The following is a 20990-nucleotide window of genomic DNA, read 5'->3' as shown; positions in this document are numbered from 1 at the left end:
TTTGCCCACGAACGAGCCAATGGTCAGCAGACGACATTCGACCTCATGTATCATTGACTATCTATTGGCGCAAATCCGTCCAAACCGTTATGGCTCTAGTGGACACAGGGGCGGAGGCCACCTTAATCTATGGGACGCCCCATAAGTTTAAAGGAACCCCAGTCACGCTGGTTGGGCTGGGAGGTAATCTGATTGAAGGAAGAACAGTACAATTGCCCCTAAAGATAGGTACAATGCCCAAGTCAAGACGTGTTTGTGGGACCGACGCACCCAGACATGCGGGACAACGGGGACTCATTGGAGCGTCACAGCTCGGGGGGAAGATCTGTGGCTGCGCAATGCCACCGATATTCGGAATCGTCATCGATTCATGTGGTTAATAATGGTACTGCCCTCGACGAACGCCCCGTCTGAGGCGTTATTAAACCCCACGCGGGGCGGGCCAGCACCGAAGAGGGGTGCCACGGGCGGCGTGCGGTCGCATCGAACACAGTTGGCCCCTATTATGTCAACTTGTCAACAGATGGCCCGGGCGGTACTGCACACTGATGTTCATTGGCGGGTACAGTTGCCCCTCATACCCGAGTGTCATACCAAGAGGCGGCGACGAGCGTGGTACGACACCCTGCTGGGAGGCGCAGGAACTGTTATGGGTATCTCGAATGCCATTGACTCTGAGGTAACCCGTACTAAATTATCTAACACGGGACAGGCCACCTCACAAGGACTACATACTATTGGAAGGTGGATGCCATCCGTAATGATGACTCAAGGAGAGACAGCTGAAATAATGATACGATCTCTGCAATGGGAACTGGATGTCTGGGGTGCCACTCAGGAACTGTTTGAGAACATTACGGCTCAGTTAAATTGGACTGCCTGTCATATTCAAATGTTGCATGCTCAAATACAGAAAGAACGCTTTTTGCGTGTGGTAACATCCCCCAATGTACAGGCGTGGAGGGGACTATGGAATGTATCTGAGAAATTGTGGATGATAACCCATCCAGAGCGAACATGGTGTAACGCAACTATGTGTAACGGATACTTTGTTACCATGAATGTAACCCACACTGTTACGGTCTGTCGATATTATGTATTACCAGTGATTACATCTTCTGGATATTATTTTCTGAAGACAAGGGGACAGTGGTTTAGCCCAGATACCAATATTACCTATGATCTGTCCGCTTGTGAACAGACTGATCAGGGGAAAACTTGCCTACTGATGGACAGGTATCGGGACCCTTGCTTGACTAAGGGAACGGCCCTGTGCGAATGGACTGTTGAGACTCCAAGGGACATGATGTGGCAGATTGGGCCACACACGCTCTGTGTGGCTACCAATAATCCACATCCTATGCTTCCCTCAGCACCGTTCTCGGGATGCCTCTCAAATGTCTATCAGTGGCACTGGCAGAATCACACCTATTTGTTGACCACTTATAGCAGTGCTCGCCACTTTACCAAGGTGCAGTGGAAAGTGCTGAGGAATCCCTGGAACATTTCCCTGGATCGGTTTAAGCGGGCATTGGACCGATCCGAGGAGCTTAAGCAGATATTACGAAAGCATCAAACCAATGTCACCAAGGTTACGGTGTCTACCTTTATACATGGACAGGAGGTAGTACATGCTGCCCGTGTAGTGGACGTGGAGTCAGCTCATCATTGGTGGGACATATTGAGTGGTATGTCCTCCACTGCGGGGACATTCCTGTTCCCACCCTTGTCGATCCTGGTAGCGGTCCTGGTGATTTTAACATGCTGTAATGTCCTGACTTGCTTGTATATTTGGCGTGTACGTAGGCGCTTGTTAGAAAGAATACATATGGGCATAATGTAACACATGTATTGGGTCAAGCAGTGGAATGTGGTGTAAAATTATGTCCCAATACATGTGTGAATCATTATGCAACACATGTATTGGGCCAAGCAGTGGAATGTGGTGAAAGGGTTAAAATTGTGTCCCAATACATGTGTGAATCTAACCGAAAATGGAAGGTGTCGCTTAGTCCCGTGTGAATCTTGTTATACACCTTCCCGTGTGAATCTTCTTATCTGTATGTAACCAGAATGGAATGTGTTTTTTAGCCTTGCTCTGCTGTTCACATGAATGTTTATATCTGGAAAAGGGTATATCAGCTGGAGAAGTCTCCAGTTCGGTAGAGTCTGCTCCGGGGTTACGTTTAACCGCCGAGCGTGGGTTGTTGGCAACCGCTCTACGAGAACTGACGGCTCCCAGTTTTGGTAACATGTAGAGTGAGTATAAGCCAGACCCGTTGTAAGTACGAGACTGGTGGTGGGGACACTGCGGGGAATAAAACTATATTCTAGCAGACTCGCCTCTTGGCTGTTTGTTCTGTGTCAGACTACTTTCCTGCGAGCCTGGTCCTTGACCTTGAGAATTTTTTAAAACACGGTGAAAGCCTGGATGATAATGAGGCAAGACGAGGGCAATTGGTCAAAGACCTCGTCGTTTACCCAATTGGTGGGAGCACAAGGATTTAAACCTGGGGCAATGGACTCTGGCTTTAAGTTATGGGAGAATAAGGGAATCTCATGCCTGGGAGATTTGTGCAAGTGGGAGGTCTTGATGTCATTTAGTCAGTTCAACCAGAAATATGAACTGTCTAACAGGGACCTTCTCCAGTACTTTCAGATAAACAATTATATACAGAGGAAGATCACATTCCTGGCTCAGTGTTGCAAGTCAGATGTGGAAAACAAAAGAGTACTCCAGTGTATAGGTGATCTTTCAGTCAGTATCTTGTATCATTTACTGAAAGGTCGTGCCTTGAAGGACGTGGAAGGACGGTGTCGGACATGGGATCAGGAGCTAGGACATTATATTTCATCGGAAGTATGGGAGGATTTGTGGAGAAATGTAAGGAAAATTTCAGTATGTAACAGAGCACAGGCTGTGCTATTGAAGATCTTACACAGGGCTCATGTGACACCAGAGAGGTTAGCTAGGTTTAAGAGAGAAACGTCATCAGGGTGTCCCAAATGTAAAATTAGTATGGGCACTCTCTCACACTGCTACTGGTCATGCTGTAAGATCCAGAGATACTGGAGTGCTATAGCAAGGGAGCTAAAGGACATCCTGGGGATTGAAATTAATGCAGATCCAGTATTTCTTGTTTTGGAGTTGCTAAATTTGCCCTCTTTGGGGGAACATGGGAAGATAATGTGAAATATTCTTACCCACTGTGCAAGGAAGAACATTCTAGTGAATTGGACGTTGGAAAAACCACCAAGTCTTATGGGGTGGCATATGCTGGTGATGGAGCATCTCCCCCAACATTCTCTCACAAATATGGTGCAGCACAAAAAGAAGCATTTTTAGAAGACGTGGCAGCCCTTTTTAATTTATATTGACGCAGACTTATCAGCGATATTAATTAGGGCCGTGCTACAGCCATGGGAATCAGTATGGGTGCCCATGAGGCCCTGGGAGAGGGGAGGCTGGGGGATAAAGATTATGGGTACTGTAGATGGTGTTCCCAGGGATGGGAGCCTCAGTGGAGGTGTGATGAGTGAAACAGAATAAAGTAGTGAGATATAATTTAAGTTACTTGAATTTAGTTTAATTTAATATTTATTTAATTTGTTTGCAGCTTAGTTTAAGTTAAGTAGATAAGTTTGTTCTGGTAGAATAATAGATCACTCATTACTAATAGTATCACATTATGACTTTATTGTACTGCCCCTACTTTTCTGTTTTCTGGTGGGTTTTTTTGTATATGGATGTTTTGTAAAACATTTTAAAAGGTCTTTAATTAAAATCAATTGATACTATCCTTAACTTCTCCAGTAAACTATGGTTCTTTCCTAGAATTTTTCTTCCTCACTTGAATGTATCTTTGCTGTGAATCATGAACTATTTTCTTAAACATCTATTATTCCTCAACCATATTTGCTAATAAGCTCCATTTCCAAACCACTCTCGCCAGCACAACTTAAGCGCAGCACAACTGTTTCTGACATTAGCTCCTCCCTCCCAAACAATGCTAAACTCTACCATGCTATGGTTACTGTCTCCTTGGAGGTCTTTTATTCTGGCATCTGTGACAATGTAAATTTCACAACTTTCATAACTTAATGGATTGAAAGAATCAGCAATAACTCTTTCTGGAATAAATGGTTTCTCAAGATAAAAGCGAGAAGACAAGAGACTGAAAGCAATTAGCCATGTCTTGGCAAGATTGTATAAACAAAACCATTTTGACACCTGCTTAATAAACTGGATGTTTTATTGCCAATTAAGAACAAGGATTGCCCTGCAGAAAAATTTAAGCAGTTGATTGCAGGAAACACTGTTTTGAGTAGATAACTAACCCAAATGGAACAGAGGGGGGCGGGAGGGGAGCTATTCCTGATAACAAGTCAAGCTACAGACTCGAGGTCTCCAGGAAAGTAATCAAAGTTGAGGATGAAAGAATCAATAAAGTCATTAATAATGTCAAATCACAAATTTGAAAAAAAGAAAAATATATAAAGAATCCAACACGAGATGTCTAATGAATCTTGGCCAGATTCCATCACTAATTGGGTAATATCCAAGGTGGGTTGTGAGGCTTAACTTGCTTGAGGCTTATTTTGATTGCTACATGCAATAAAGTTTAAATCATTGTTTCTGTATTTGATTGTCTGAGAGATTTCTTAATAACTAGCCAAATTAAAATTAACTTGTGATTTACCCACAACACATCATGTATTAAACCTGCCTAATGACATACTCCTCACCAGATTCAAAATAGCTTGATCCCTTGTTTGGTTGGATCTGCAAGATATTGCTCGAGGAAAGTGTCCAAATTGCACTTTAAGAATTCTTCCTCATGGCTTCCTCTGCCAATGAGACTATCTCTATCGACAAAGATTAAAATCACCTATGATTACCTTGCTGCTCCAGGCCCTTAATCTCCTGATTTATCCTACATCCCACAGTATAGCTACTGTTAGGGGGCTGACAGAATTCTCCTACCAGTGTCTTCTTTCCCTTTTTGTTTCTTACCTTCAACCAATAGGAATTCTACATCTTCCAATTGAACATAATATTTTGCTCAAAAACATAACTTCAGTAAGGCGTTCAACAAGATTCCTCATGGTAGACTGATTAGCAAGGTTAGATGACATGGAATATAGGGAGAACTAGCCATTTGGATACAGAATTGGTTCAAAGGTAGGAGACTGAAGATGGTGGTGGAGGGTTGCTTTTCAGACTTGAGGCCTGTGACCAGTGGTGTGCCACAAGGATCGGGTGCTGGGTCTGCTGCTTTTCATCATTTATATAAATGATTTGGATATGAACATAAGAGGTATAGTTAATAAGTTTACAGATGACACCACAACTGGAGGTGTAGTGGACAGTGAAGGTTACCTCAGAGTACAGCATGATCTTGATCAGATGGGCCAATGGGCTGAGAATTGGCAAATAGTTAGTTTAGATCAATGTGAAGTGCTGCATTTTGGAAAGGCAAATCAGTGCAGGACTTATACACTTAATGGTAAGGTCCTGAGGAGTGTTGCTGAAAAAGAGACCTTGGAGTGCAGGTTCATAGCTCCTCGAAAGTGGAGTCGCAGGTAGACTGGATAGTCAAGTTGGCGTTTGGTATGCTTGCCTTTATTAGTCAGAGCATTGAGTAAAGGAGTTGGGAGATCATGTTGCAGCTGTACAGAGCATTTGTTAAGCCAGTTTTGGAATACTGTCTGCAACTCTGGTCTCCTTGCTACAGGAAAGATGTTTTGAAACTTCAAAGGGTTCAGAAAAGATTTACAAAGATGTTGGCAGGTTTAGAGGGATACGCTGAATAGGCTGGGGCTGCTTTCGCTAGAGAATGGAAGCTGAGGGGTTACCATTCAGAGGTTTATATAATCATGAGGGGCATAGATGGGGTAAATAGACAAGGTCTTTTCCCAGGACTGGGGGAGCCCAGAACTAGAGGGGATAGGTTTAAGGTGAGACAGGCAAGATTTAAAAAGGGACCGAATGGGCAATTTATTCATGCAAACGGTGGTGTGTGTATGAAATGAACTGCCAGAGGAAGTGGTGGAGGCTAGTACAAATACAACATTTAAAAGGCATCTGGATGGGTGTATGAATAAGAAGCATCTAGAGGGATATGGGCCAAGTGCTAGCAAATGGGACTAGATTAATTTAGGATATCTGGTCAGCCTGGACAGGTTGGACTGAAGGTTCTGTTTCAGTGATGTACATCTCTATGACATTGTAAACTGCTATGAAAACTCAGGTCTAGCAGCTTTTGGAGAGAAAAAGCAGAGTTAATGTTCTAGCCTCGTGACCTTTTTTCTAAACCCAGTGACTGCCTCCAGTTCACCCTCAATGTTCCAAGAGCAATTTCATCCGTGTTTTGACTTCACCCAGAAACTGAGGTATCTCGATGACGTAGAATGCTCCTCAAACAGCTGACCTCGCCACCATTCACAGATCTACACTCAGTGTCATGTGTCGCCATATGCAGACATTGGACCTCTCTTTCCATTACCACTGGTTCAATGCTGCCCTAACCCCCAGTTCCAGTTCATCCTCCAGCTTATTTGACATGCTGACAAAAATCTTTTTCATTTCATTCCAGACATTAAGAAATGCCAAATGCAACAACTTAGACATACCCATGTTTTCGAGAAACTTTCTTCCTTCTCTTTCCCTCCTTCTGACTCCATCTCCTCTGCTAACCCCAGCTCGTGTTGTGCATTTACTATACCTTTTGACCTTCTATTCTCTGACACTGACTGTTCCGTACTCAGCAAAAAAGTCTTAGTTTTACCCTTCTGCACCCCACCTCAACGAATTTCAGGTACAACATAATGTTGAACTCTGTTTCCATCACCTTCACGCCTATTTCTTTGGGCAAGAATCCTCTTTCTGTCCTTCAGACCCCTCCACCCACCTCCAACAATCTCCTGCCTCCTGGATCACTCTCTCTGGCCTTTTACCTGCACTTAACCTGTTCATTTAGAGTTCTGAAGGGTCACTGGACCTGAAACATTAACTCACCAGAAATGCTGCCAGACCTGCTGAGCTTTCCCCACAACATCTTTTTCCATTTCTGATTTCCAGCATCCACAGTTCTTTGTTTCATTTATTTTTATTTTCTATCATATTTATTCTTTATCAATAACGCTACCCATGACACTTTCCTTACTATAAAAACAAAACACTGTGGATGCTGAAAATATGAAACAACTGCAGAATGCTTGAGAAACTCAACATGACTGGTAACATCTGTAAAGATATTTCTGAAGAGGAGCCATAACGGACATGAAATATCAACTGGTTTTCTCTCTACAAGACGCTGACAGACCTGCTGAGTTTCTCCAGTACTGTATGTTTGTTTCACTTTTTGCTTCTTGTCTATCCTTTAAAAAATCACGTATCCATAAATATTTAAATTTCCAGCTTTGATCTCCTTGTAACCATGTCTTCGTAGCGACTACAAGATCATACCAGTTAACCTGTACTTGTGCTGTTAAAATATTTATTTTGTACAAGATAGTAGGCACATTCAAGTAATGAGTCATTAATTTTGCCTTTTTACCATTTTTCCTCTTTTGACACTATATCTTGCTTTTTTTTTCCTGGGGACTTTTGATTCTCTCATGGGTGTAAGCACCATTGGCTGACCAGCATTTATTGCCCATCCATAATTGCCTTTGAGAAGGTGGTGGTAAGTTACCTTCTTCAACCGCTCCAGCGCAAGTGCTCTATGTAGACTCACAATTGCACTTCTATATACACAATCCCTTCCAGTCCCACTCTAAATAACTGCCCAATAATACCGCCATATCTCTTGCTCAGTAAGTTCTCATTTCCTCTCTCCCAAACTCCTTCCTGCCGGGATCCCACCCCACCAATTAATTTAAAGCTTTCTGGGACCTTATTATACAACTTTGGTTACAAAATCTGGTCTGGTCTGGAAGAAATATATATAATAAGCAGTAACATTCAAGATTTACCTCTTGCCAGCAATTCTTCTCCCAACTGGACCTCTTCGAGAAAAAACTTCTGTACAGCTTCAACATCTTTCAGATCAGGTAACTGAATTTAAAGTCAAAAAGAAACACATCAATTCCAGCATTTACTTGAACTCAAAATGGAGATAATAGCTATATAAATTTGTAACTTACTCCAATCATTATTCATAAATATAAACATGATAATCTGGGACCAATTTATCTTGAATAGCTTGACCCTGCAATGAATCCATTATCTTCATGTCACTGTGTTGCAGTGCCAATTTGCTAATTCCTATTGCTGATTGAACATCAACAGCTGACACTAGAGAAATTTACATGTATTTAGAAGGCAAGGACTGATGAGGGATAATCAACATGTCTTTGTGCATGGGAAATCATGTCTCAGAACATGACTGAGTTTCTGAAGAATTAATGAGGAGGATTGATGAGGGCAGTGTGGTGGACGATCTACATGGACTTCAGTAAGGCGTACGACAAGGTTCCTCATGCTAGACTGGTCAGCAAGGTTAGATCACATGGATTACAGGGAGAACGCGCCATTTGGATACTGAACTGGCTCAAAGATAGCAGACAGAGGATGGGGATTGAGGTTTGCTTTTCAGACTGGAGGCCTGTGACCAGTGGTATTCCACAAGGATTGGTGCTGGGTCCACTACTTTTCGTCATTTATATAAATGATTTAGACGTGAACATAGGAAATATAGCTAGTAAGTTTGCAGATGACACCAAAATTGAAGGTGTAGTGGACCACAAGGTTACCTCAGACTACAACAGGGTCTTGATCAGGTGGGCCAATGGGCCGCGGAGTGATAAATGTAGTTTAATTTAGGTAAATGTGAGGTGCTGCGTTTTGGTAAGGCAAATCAGGGCAGGACTTATACACTTAATGGTAAGGTCCTGGGGAAAGTTGCTGAACAAAGAGACCTTCCATGAAAGTGGATTCACAGGTAGATAGGATAGTGAAGGCGGCATTTGGTACAGTTACCTTTATTGGTCAGTGTATCAAGTACAGGAGATGAGAGGGCACGTTGCAGCAGTACAGGACATTGGTTAGGCCACTGTTGGAATACTGTCTGCAGTTCTAGTCTCCCTGGTATATGAAGGATGCTGTGAAACTTGAAAGAATTCAGAGAAGACTTACGAAGATGTTGCCAGGATTGAAGGGTTTGAGCTATAGGGAGATGCTGAATAGGCTGGGGCTATTTTCCCTTGTGCATCAAAGGCTGATGGGTGACCTTATAGGCATTTACAAAATCATTAGCGTATGGATAGGGTAAATAGACAAGGTTCTTTTCCTTGGGGTCAGAGACCAAAACTAGAGGGCATAGGTTTAAATCAACTAGGTAAAAAAAGGACTGCAGATGCTGGAAACCAGAGTCTAGATTAGAGTGGTACTAGAAAAGCACAGCAGGTCAGGCAGCATCCGAGGAGCAGGAAAATCGACGTTTCGGGCAAAAGCCCTTCATCAGGGAACATTGAGAACATGGTAAGTCACCATGTAAATGTAAGTATATACTTGTTTTTCTTCAACCCATCAAATGTTTTCAAAAAATCATTAAAATCAAATTTTAAGAATCTCATCAGACAATGAGGTGAAAGTTTAAAAAATTAGGAAACCAGTAAGAAGACTGATGTAGCATTTTCATTTTCATTGAACGGCAAATACAACTGTTAAGACAGTTACACAGAAGTTCTCTGAAGCAAACAGACAATTTCGATCAAGAAAAATGTGATGCACTTAAAGAGTAAAGGATAGAGGAATAGGGTAGAGAAGGATGTGTGAGATTGATTTGTGGAAAAGAAATAAGCTTGTTAGATTCAATTGGGGTTATGATGTTATGTTGTGTTTAAGGTCTTCTCTCTTTTTGTGTATGTTCAACAAACTAATGAATCCACCATAAAATACATCTCACACTATCTAGCATGCTTTGTGAGCAAAACTATTTTTGATCATGAAAGTAATTGTTTTTCTATTATAATAACTGTTGCTAAGTGCATATTTTATGACTGTAGGCTGTTGTTATTCTGGTCTACTTCAGCAGAAACTGTAATGTAGTGAAACGGTCACTGGTCTCATAATCCAGAATTCCAGGTTAATATTCTACATGATTGGAATCCTACCACGACAGATGGTGAAATTTGAATTCAGTAAAATTCTGGTGTAAAAAGATGGCCTAATGACAACCATGTAAACATTGATGGACATTGTAGAACCCATCTGGTTCCCCAATATCCTTGAGGGGAGGAAATCTGTCACCCTTAACTGGTCTATCCTACCTGTGACTCCTGATCCACAGTAATGTGATTAACTCTTACTGCTCTCTGGATGAGCAATAAATACTGGCCTTGCTGGTCATGCCCACATTCAATGAAAAAATTTTAAAATACATCATTATAAAAAGCTCCATGGTGGGTGTGCCACCTTGTTGTGCGCATTTCTTCACCTCTACCTTGTCTTCCAATCTCCATACATTTGTCTCTCAGGATCCAACCATTTCCATCCTTTTCACACTACTCTATGAACCACATCATCCAATCCCTGCCTCAACTCTTTTTCTGGTTCTGTACAGATTGACCTGATCAGAGTTTTCTCAAGAATCTTTGAGCTCGTCTATAAAACTATTATCTTCCTGCTCCTTTAATGCAATTCAGCTTAGCCTGTCCATCATCTCTAACTTCTCAAATACCCTTTCAAAAGATCCTGAAGTGTCCTGACATCTGTGACCTCCACCCACATCTCCCAAACTTTCCATTTCATCACACGCTCTTTTCACATCCCCAGAAGAACTCTGGGCAAAGGAATGAATGTCTTCCCTGATGGCAACCATAGTGCATTATCCCTCCACACCCTGTCGACTGCCTGTTTGATATAGAGACTGAAATCATTTCCATCTGGAAAAATGAAGCCATTACCTTTGGTTTTTTTTTTACTCAATACGTTTGGATCAACTTTCTTCATAACGGGTTAAATTTTAAACTTTTCCAGTCCACACTTCATGTTTAATATTTATTATCTTTCTCGATTCTAACACTGAATCCAATAATTTTGTTGTCACAGTTTCAAAATTGTTCTCCTCCTCTCATATCCGTTTTTTGCCCCAGTTAATTTTCCAGAATATTACCAATGCCTCTTTCATTTCTGGTTTAGAAATGTAGTTTAGAATCAAAGTACTCAAACTACTCAAAGTAGTTTAGAATACCCAGTATTTAGTGCCCTGCAATGCTTGAGAATTATACCAATGTCTTCTGTTTTTAGCTGCAGTCACATGGATCTTGTCTCAACACAGTCACCAGAACCTCCTTTAAAGTCTTACACTATGACAAAACGCTTTATTAATCTTATGAACTCTTTTTTTTCTGCTGACAATGTTAGAAATGAGAACATTAAAAACAAATTCAGCCATTATCACAGCAGAATCCTGGTTAGTGTTTACCATTACTCCCTTGAAACTGAAGAAGGGCTTATGCCCGAAACGTCGATTCTCCTGTTCCCTGGATGCTGCCTGACCTGCTGCGCTTTTCCAGCAACACATTTTCAGCTCCCTTGAAACTGATGACAAAACTTGGGAGTCCTTAAATGCACAGATAACGCTGAACTCAAGTTTCTGTCAGTGATTCTATACATTTCTAGATGATAGACTGTTGAGGAATTGTACCCCCACAACATTTCACAGAAATCAAATAAATTTACAAGAAGTTCCATCATTATGCTGAGTCTTGCTGTAAAAAGTCCTTGAGAACATTACAGTTGTTGAATGAGATGTAATTGACATTTTAACAGTGTACTAAATTCATGGTTACTGCTAAACTCTCATGAATGCCCCTGAAAATCTAATTTCGTATTTGTGCAATATCAAATTTCTCCCTAATGATGAATCAGACCAAATTTTTTTCTTCGTTTTCAAAAATTTGCTCTTATTTTAGTTCCTCTTTTGAACTAAGGTTATTCATTTATTTCGGTATGCAAAAATTTAAATGTGTAGGTTGAATTTTATTTTTGTTATGTTCTGGCTTACTCAGTGTGAATGCTTCAATGTGACTGGCTCCTCATCTGCTTACTGGTATCATTGCTCCATATGTCAAGACATCCATTGGGCTTGGTGCTAGATTTAAACTGCTGTCCAGAGAAAGGATCACCAAGCCCAGAGACCACTACTTTTCTCTGGCCAGCCTTCCTCAAAGTCAATGGCAAGCATTGACCAAATCATTCACAAATTCAGCATCTAGTCCCGTCTAAAGCAAAGCCATGTACATGTTAAAACTGCTGCATTAATTTTATGCAAAATAATCGCATGCGTTGTTTATGTTCACCAAGGAATAAGTTCATGGAATTTAATTATGTCTCCTATATTTTAATATAAACAAAGAGAAAGAATGAAAAATAGTTAGTACATCTCAGCAATCTGTCATTTAGCACCACAACTGAGAATTGTTCTTCAGATTCAGATTCAGATTATTCAGATTAGATTAGTGTGGAAACAGGCCCTTCGGCCCAACAAGTCCACACCGACCCACCGAAGTGCAACCCACCCAGACCCATTCCCCCACATTTACCCCTTCACCTAAGGCTACGGGCAATTTAGCATGGCCAGTTCACCTAACCTGCACATTTTTGGATTGTGGGAGGAAACCGGAGCACCCGGAAGAAACCCACTCTCGAACTTTGGCAATGATCTTATTCACGACAGAAACAGAAATGTGTTAAAATTTGGCTTCAAAATAATCAAAGTAGTTAAGATCTGAACACAAAATTATTGCTAATTTTACTCAGGACAAACATTATGAAAACTTGAACAAATTTCACCTTTTTCTTTACTTTCAGTCAAGGCAGGTTTAGGTCCACCTGACATTCACAAGACATAAAACTAAGATCTAGTACCAAAGTTCCTCTTGTTATTAAGTGAATATGGCATTAAAATTGATTGTTAATTCTGTGGATTACTAATAGATTTTGGAAAGTATTACTCCTAGGATGTGTGCACTCCAACATAATACAATAAGCTTCAATCAGCAATTTGAGGGGGAGAGGGTACAATCGGAAGTGAAAATATTTCTGTTGTATAAAGGTAACTATGGAGCTATGAGGGAGGAGCTGGCCAAAGTTCAGTGGTGCATTACCTTAGCAGGGATGACAGTGGAGGAACAATGGTGGATATTTCTGTGCATAATGCAGAAGATGCAGGATCAGTTCATTCCAAAAAGGAAGAAAGATCCTAGGAGGCGGCATGGGTGGCCGTGGCTGACGAGGGAAGTTAAGAAACAAAGTTAAAAGAGAAAAAGTATAACATAGCAAAGATAAGTGGGAAAACGGAGGACTGGGAAGCTTTTAAAGAACAACAGAGGATTACTAAGAAGGAAATATATTCAGAGAAAAAATGAGGTACGAAGGTAAACTGGCCAATAATAAAGGAGGATAGTAAAAGTTTTTTTAAGTATGTGAAAGGCAAGAAAATGGTTAAGACTAAAATTGGGCCCTTGAAGACAGAAACAGGGGAATATATTACGGGGAACAAAGAAATGGCGGAAGAATTGAATTGGTACTTCAGATCTGTGTTCACTGGGAAAGACACAAGCAATCTCCCTGAGGTAACAGTGGCTGAAGGACCTGAACTTAAGGGAATTTATATTTGCCAGGAATTGGTGTTGGAGAGACTGTTAGGTCTGAAGGTTGATAAATCCCCAGGGCCTGATGGTCTACATCCCAGGGTACTGAAGGAGGTGGCTCGAGAAATCGTGGATGCGTTGGTGATTATTTTCCAGAGTTCGATAGATTCGGGATCAGTTCCTGCGGATTGGAGGGTTGCTAACGTTGTACCACTTTTTAAGAAAGATGGGAGAGAGAAAGCAGGAAATTATAGACCAGTTAGTCTGACCTCAGTGGTGGGAAAGATGCTGGAGTCTATTATAAAGGATGAAATTACGACACATCTGGATAGTAGTAACAGGATAGGTCAGAGTCAGCATGGATTTATGAAGGGGAAATCATGCTTGACTAATCTTCTGGAATTTTTTGAGGATGTAACTCTGAAGATGGATGAGGGTGATCCAGTAGATGTAGTGTACCTGGACTTTCAGAAAGCTTTTGATAAAGTCCCACACAGGAGGTTAGTGAGCAAAATTAGGGCGCATGGTATTGGGGGCAAAGTACTAACTTGGATTGAAAGTTGGTTGGCTGATAGGAAACAAAGTAGTGATAAACGGCTCCATTTCGGAATGGCAAGCAGTGACCAGTGGGGTACCGCAGGGATCAGTACTGGGACCGCAGCTTTTTACAATAAATGTTAATGATATAGAAGATGGCATTAGTAATAACATTAGCATATTTGCTGATGATACTAAGCAGGGTGGCAGGGAGAAATGTGATGAGGATGTTAGGAGATTACAGGGTGACCTGGACAAGTTCGGTGAGTGGTCAGATGCATGGAAGATGCAGTTTAATGTGGATAAGTGTATGGTTATCCACTTTGGTGGCAAGAACAGGAAGGCAGATTACTACCTAAATGGAATCAATTTAGGTAAAGGGGCAGTACAGAGAGATCTGGGTGTTCTTGTACACCAGTCAATGAAGGTAAGCATGCAGGTACAGCAGCTAGTGAAGCAGGCTAATAGCATGCTGGCCTTCATAACAAGAGGGAGTATAGAAGCAAAGAGGTTCTTCTGCAGCTGTACAGGGCCCTGGTGAGACCACACCTGGAGTACTGCATTCAGTTCTGGTCTCCAAATTTGATGAAAGACATTCTGGCTATTGAGGGAGTGCAGCGTAGGTTCACGAGGTCAATTCCTGGAATGGCAGGATTACCTTACACTGAAAGACTGGAGCGACTGGGCTTGTATACCCTTGACTGAGAGGGGATCTGATTGAGACATATAAGATTATTAAGGGATTGGACACTCTGGAGGCAGGAAACATGTTTCTGCTGATGGGTGAGTGCCGAACCAGAGGACAGCTTAAAAATACGGACAGCTTAAAAATACGGGGTACACCACTTAGGACAGAGATGAGGAGAAAGCTCTTCACCCAGAGAGTGGTGGCTGTGTGGAATGCTCTGCCCCAGAGGGCAGTGGAGGCCCAGTCTCTGGATTCATTTAAGAAAGAGTTGGATAGATCTCTCAAAGATTATGGAATCAAGGGTAATGGAGATAAGGCAGGAACAGGATACTGATTAAGGATGATCAGCCATGATCATATTGATGGTGGTGCAGGCTCCTGCACCTATTGTCTATTGTTTGCCTTGGCAACTGCTGTCATAACATGTGTCAACAAAATTTCTTTCTTCAACTAACTTTCTTCCCATAATTCCTGAATGGTCTGTTAGATTTATTCCTGATCATTCTTCATAAATGAAGGTGCATCAGCAGGCATTCTTTACAGCAGAATCAGTGGATACCAGCGTGAAACGAGAACAATGATCGATTTTCCTTCCATCCGCCCTTACCCACTTTTTAAACACAAAACACTGATATTAATATCAGCATGTTCCTACAGACTTTAGGTGAGTTTGGATAACTGAGCAGAGACTACGGATTGAACCTGGAAACATTCCTGGTCCAAATAACTGCTTCCCCCACAGTTCACAAAACATTAAACAGTACAATACAGAACATTAATATGCACAGTCAATCTTACCTTCCCAATAGAATCATTTTCTTTATCCTGTTTCTTCTGTTTTCTTCTTCCTACAATTTTAAGAATAAATATACTCATTTAAAATCATGGATGTATAAAATTCAATTTCTGAATTGAAGGCAGAACACACAGTTACAATGACATCAAAGGCACTTTCTTATTAAGTCACTGAAAAACAAGGAACATTGATTAAGGTTCATTCACCAGAATTTTAAATTAACTGTTATCATTTTACATCAGTTAACAATTGAGGCTCCAAAATTAACCCTATCCTCAAGAGGGGAACCATCACATCAGTTCAAGGCAGATAAGACTGATATTTTCACAACAATAATCAGCCAGTAGTAACAATGGATGACCCATCTTGACCTCTTCAAGAGGTCTGCAGCATCACAGATGCCAATTTGATTCACTTCATGTGATATCAAGAAATAGTCAGAAGCAGTGCATATTGAAAAATGCTATGGATTCTGTCAACATTCCAGCAATTATACTGAAAACGTGCAATTCAGAACTTGCAGCACCCCGACCAAGCAGTTCAGTGTACCTACAACACTGGCATCTCACCAGCAATGTAGAAATCTCCTCAGTTATGCCCTGTGCATAAAAAGCAGGACAAATTCAACCCAGTCAATTACCATCAGTCTACTCTTGAATCAGTAAAGTGATGGAAGGTATAATTAAAAGTGCTGTCAAACAGCACTAGCTTAGCAATAACCTGCTCAGTGACATTCAATTTGTGTGCCTCCAGGGCCACTCTGCTTCTGACTTAACAACTTTGATACAAACATGGACCAAAGAGCTGAATTCTGGGGATGAGGTGACTGTCCTTGAAATCAAGGCTTATTTGACTGAGCATCCTAAAAAGAAGTTGTCGGAAAACCAGAATAAACAGGAATCAGGAGCAAAACTCTCTACTGGATAGTGTCACACCTTGCATAAACTAAGATAATTGGGGGCTCAGTCACCTCAGCTCCAGGATATCTCTGCTCAAGTTTCTTTATCTGGCCTCAATTATTTTCAGCTGCTTATCAAGGTCAGAAGTGAGGATGTCCGCAGATGACTGCACAACGTACAGGACCATTCACAACTCCTCAGAAACTGAAGCACTCCATGTTCAAATGCATCAAGACCTGGACAAGATCAAAACCTAGGCCAACAAGTGGCAAGTAATACTTGTGCCACACAAGAACTGGCTCATGACCATCTTCAATAACCATTGCATCTTGACACTTAATGAATGGCATCACTATCAATATCCTGGTAGTTACCCTTGACCAGAAACTGAACTGGACGAGTCATATAAGCACTGAGTAGAAGGACCAGTCAAAGGCTTAGAATCTTGCAGTGGCAAACTCACCTCCAGACTCCCCAAAACCTGTCCACTATATATAAGGCACAAGTCAGGAGTGTGATGAAAAATTCACCACTTTTTGGTTGGATGGTGCAGCACCAACAACAAAAGCAGCTTGATGGGTGGGCGGCACGGTGGCACAGTGGTTAGCACTGCTGCCTCACAGCGCCAGAGACCCGGGTTCAATTCCCGCCTCAGGCGACTGACTGTGTGGAGTTTGCACGTTCTCCCCGTGTCTGCGTGGGTTTCCTCCGGGTGCTCCGGTTTCCTCCCACAGTCCAAAGATGTGCAGGGTCAGGTGAATTGGCCATACTAAATTGCCCGTAGTGTTAGATAAGGGGTAAATGTAGGGGTATGGGTGGGTTTCGCTTCGGCGGGTCGGTGCGGACTTGTTGGGCCGAAGGGCCTGTTTCCACACTGTAATCTAATCTAATCTAATCTAATCCAGAACAAAGCAGTCTGCTAAAGTGGCACCACATCCACAAGCATTCACAACAGCTCAGTTCAGTAGGAGCCGTGTGTACTATAGAAAAGATGCACTACAGAAATTCACTAAAGCTCCCTAATCAGCAACCACAAATGCTACCATCTAAAAGAGCAAGGGCATTAAATACATGGGAATTTCACCACTTGCAACTTGAATTCCAAGTCACTCGTTACACAGATTTGGAAATATATCGCAGTTCCTTCAATGTTGCTGGGTTTAAATCCCGAACACCCTCCCTAAAAGCATTTTGGATGCAGCAACATGAAATGAACTGCAGCAGTTCAAGGCAGCAGCTCATCACCACATTCTCAAGGGCAAATGGGTTTGGGTAATAAATGCTGGTTCAACCAGTGAAGTGCATAAGCCTGTGAGTGAATACAAATGCAGTTATACTTGCCATTACAGCATCACTAATTTTATGTGCTTAAAGAACAGGAAGCAAACGAACTTGCTCTTTTCTCATAAAATACAAAAATAACCTTGTGACCTTGCTTTACAAATTTAATTTCAAAAATCAAGGAATAATTGCAGCAGAACCACTAAGGAAATATTCAATTACTCGTATCTATAAAAGGAAGATCTTTCTCATCTAGATATTTCCCTTTTATTGGTAAGGGAACCTGGTTGCTTTTTGACTCCTGCAGTAATTCAAACCATCCAAACATTTTGTTCTCATAATCGTTAAAATGGTCAGCTAAAAACAGAATGTTTCATTATGAAACTACTGTTTAAATAATACACAGTATGCATGTAAATAAAGTTTATTTTGATGCACATAATAGACTGTAAAGTTTCATTTCACATTATAATCACAGTTGAAAAAATGTTTGTTTTATTATATTTGACAGGCATTCAATTTCTAGCTGAGCAAAATATTAAATGGAAAATAGGTCATGTCAAATCAAACAAACCAAGGTCTAACTTCAGTATTTTAGTCTTTGTTGATCTGGAATTTATAATTATCAACTTGTTTTCACTATTGATTTTGCACATAATTTATATTTTAAAAGTTTACTGATAACCATGACTTGAAAATAATTATTTGCATGGAACTCATGCGTATACAAAATACTTCAAATTAAAACTGTCAAAATGTATATCTAACAGTGAAACATTTATAAAGCAGAGATAACACTATTTTTTTCCATTAAGAGATCCCAAGTTGAGATTAAATTCATACAAATTCTTTGAGTAAAATCTAATTAAGCTTATTTTAATGTCTCTCCAATATTAATAAAATAATCCAAAATAACATGTTACAAGAAAATATTTATTGCAATCATGAAACTTCAGTCCTGCCAAAACACTGAGCGGTTTTACTTTAGAGATGGTAAAAGGCATTATCAATGTCAATTTACAGGTTATACTATCGGTTTTTAAACTGAACTAGGCAAAAGTGAGGACTGCAGATGCTGGAAACCAGAGTTTAGATCAGAGTAGTGCTGGAAAAGCACAGCAGGTCAGGCAGCATCCGAGGAGCAGGAAAATCGACGTTTCGGGCAAAAGCCCTTCATCAGGAATAGAGACAGGAAGCAGGAGAGATAAATGGGGGTGGGGGTGGGAAGAAGGTAGCAAGGAGTACAACAGGTGAATGGAGATGGGGATGGAGGTGATAGGTCAGAGAGGAGAGTGGAGCAGATAGGTGGGAAGGGAGATTGGCAGGTAGGACAGGTCATGAGGACAGTGTAAGCTGGATGGTTGGGGGTGAGGTGGGGTGAGGTGGGGTGAGGTGGGGTGAGGTGGGGTGAGGTGGGGTGGAAATGAGGAAACTCGTGAAGTCCACATTGATGCCCTGGGGTTGAAGTGTTCCGAGGCGCTCTGATGTAAACCTCAGTTTTTAAACTGAATTCAACTGCCCAATAAAAGTTAATAAAAACACTATCTAAATTCCAACTATTGTCTTGTTTCCTGTTAAACTTCAATAATGACAGAACACAATTACGCTATAGGTTACTGTGCATTGCAGGAGGTTGCACATTCACAACTTCCATTCTTGAGCAGACAGAAAAAAGAAAAATAGTAACAAGTAAAGACAGGAGGAAAACAGAAGTTGACAAGTTACTCTTCAAGTACATAATAAAACAACCTAAAGTGATGAACAAAGTTTTTAAGGAGTAAGACTTTTAGGATTTTATCTGATCTTCTCAACTATCGAACACCAAACACCACTGGCTAAAGTGGGTGAGTGGGGGACTTAAAAAGCAGCTGAGACTGGAAACGAGACGTTATTTTTATTTATGGAAAATGTACTTTCACACAACTCATTATAAAGTCAAATCCTGTACAATGTCAGTCATTCTTGGATCCCAAAATCTATATTTAATTAGGATTTGTCCAGTGTGGCATGAAAGCACACAAGGGACACCAACATTACAAGGACTGAGTTATGGCCAAAGTTTTGTTTCAAATGGATACGAGCTGTGGGTTAGCTCTAACTCAACCAAATTCGATTAAACGATAACAACCACAAACGTCCGTGGTATTTTATCCAGTCTGTGAGCAGACTGCGTTCATTAAGTTGTTACCTTCGTGATAACACACTCCACCACCAGAATAATTGCATTCTCAACCAATGTTTAAACGAACTACTGCAAACCTGAAATAAACGCTGGAAACACTCAGCAAATCAGGTAGCCCCAAGAATAAATATTTAGACAAAACAGTTTTAAAACCAGCCGAAACTCACGTTATAAGGCAGATTGTGCTGCAATGAAGATGCTTTTATTCCAGTTCTGACCCACGGCTCTTTAAAGAAGCTGCACCCTCCTGTAATTTAGCAAGATCATCGATGCTGGAAAATCAACTTTGAGGGAACGATGCCGGGGCCCACGAGGGGTGTCTCTCATGCTAAATAAATTACATTTACTCCTGTAATTGAGCATGTCTCAGCAGGCTCCATCCTAATTGCAATGGGGTTGAGTGTTGGTTAACAGGACACAAACACCTGCATGTGCCTGTCGCTGATAACTGGGAGACGGTGAGCGAGGCCCGAGAGCAACACTTACTTTCGCGCAACTTTGCTCGGAAATCTGGGGCGCTTCTTCTTTTCCTGTCAAAATATATACAATAACCGATGAAGGCTGCTCCAAAGACCCCGGCCACGATGGCCCCTGTCTTACCGACCAGCAGCATTCCCAACCGCTGCCAGTTCCAGCTCCCGGCGCCAGCCCGTCAGACAATCCGGAAGTGCAACTCCATACCCTCATGATCAACTTCCTCCGCCAGATGCTGGCAACGAGTGTGACGGGTAGAGAGCCGCCATCTTTTTCACTGGAACAATGATTAAAATATGGAAGCGTCGTTACTCGTCAGAAGCTCTGCGATTCATCCAGAATGAGGGTGACCAACTCTCTGAAGTAGAATGATGACTTTGGTTGAAAGTTTTAAAGGGAGAGCTGCACTTTGCTCAGTGTTTTAGAGAGAGCCTCACTATGTGTCCTTCACTAAAGTGAGGGAAATCATCAAACTGAAAAAAATACAGGTTATAGTCCAACAAGTTGAAACATATGACTATGCAAAGGCCA

The 20990-nt window shown here is 41.4% G+C and overlaps 1 protein-coding gene across 1 annotated transcript in view; it reads right to left on the bottom strand.

The window, feature by feature from the left end:
- Nucleotides 1-20654, bottom strand: part of LOC122553644 (mitochondrial import receptor subunit TOM20 homolog) — a 30017-nt gene extending 9363 nt beyond the window's left edge. Inside the window, exons 1-3 of the mRNA XM_043697769.2 lie at nucleotides 20472-20654; nucleotides 15626-15675; nucleotides 7978-8059 (exon numbers count right to left, since the gene is read on the bottom strand). Coding sequence (XP_043553704.1) covers nucleotides 7978-8059; nucleotides 15626-15675; nucleotides 20472-20598 — 259 coding nt within the window. The 5' untranslated portion in view covers nucleotides 20599-20654. The remainder of the gene's footprint in view (nucleotides 1-7977; nucleotides 8060-15625; nucleotides 15676-20471) is intronic.
- Nucleotides 20655-20990: the final 336 nt, after the last annotated feature.

This window comes from Chiloscyllium plagiosum, unplaced genomic scaffold, assembly GCF_037043375.1.
Source record: "Chiloscyllium plagiosum isolate Xiang-an unplaced genomic scaffold, Cpla_swu_hap1 HiC_scaffold_8, whole genome shotgun sequence".
NCBI lineage: Eukaryota > Metazoa > Chordata > Chondrichthyes > Orectolobiformes > Hemiscylliidae > Chiloscyllium > Chiloscyllium plagiosum.
Note: the sequence above shows the minus strand (reverse complement) of the source record. Positions and strands in the feature narration are given on the sequence as shown.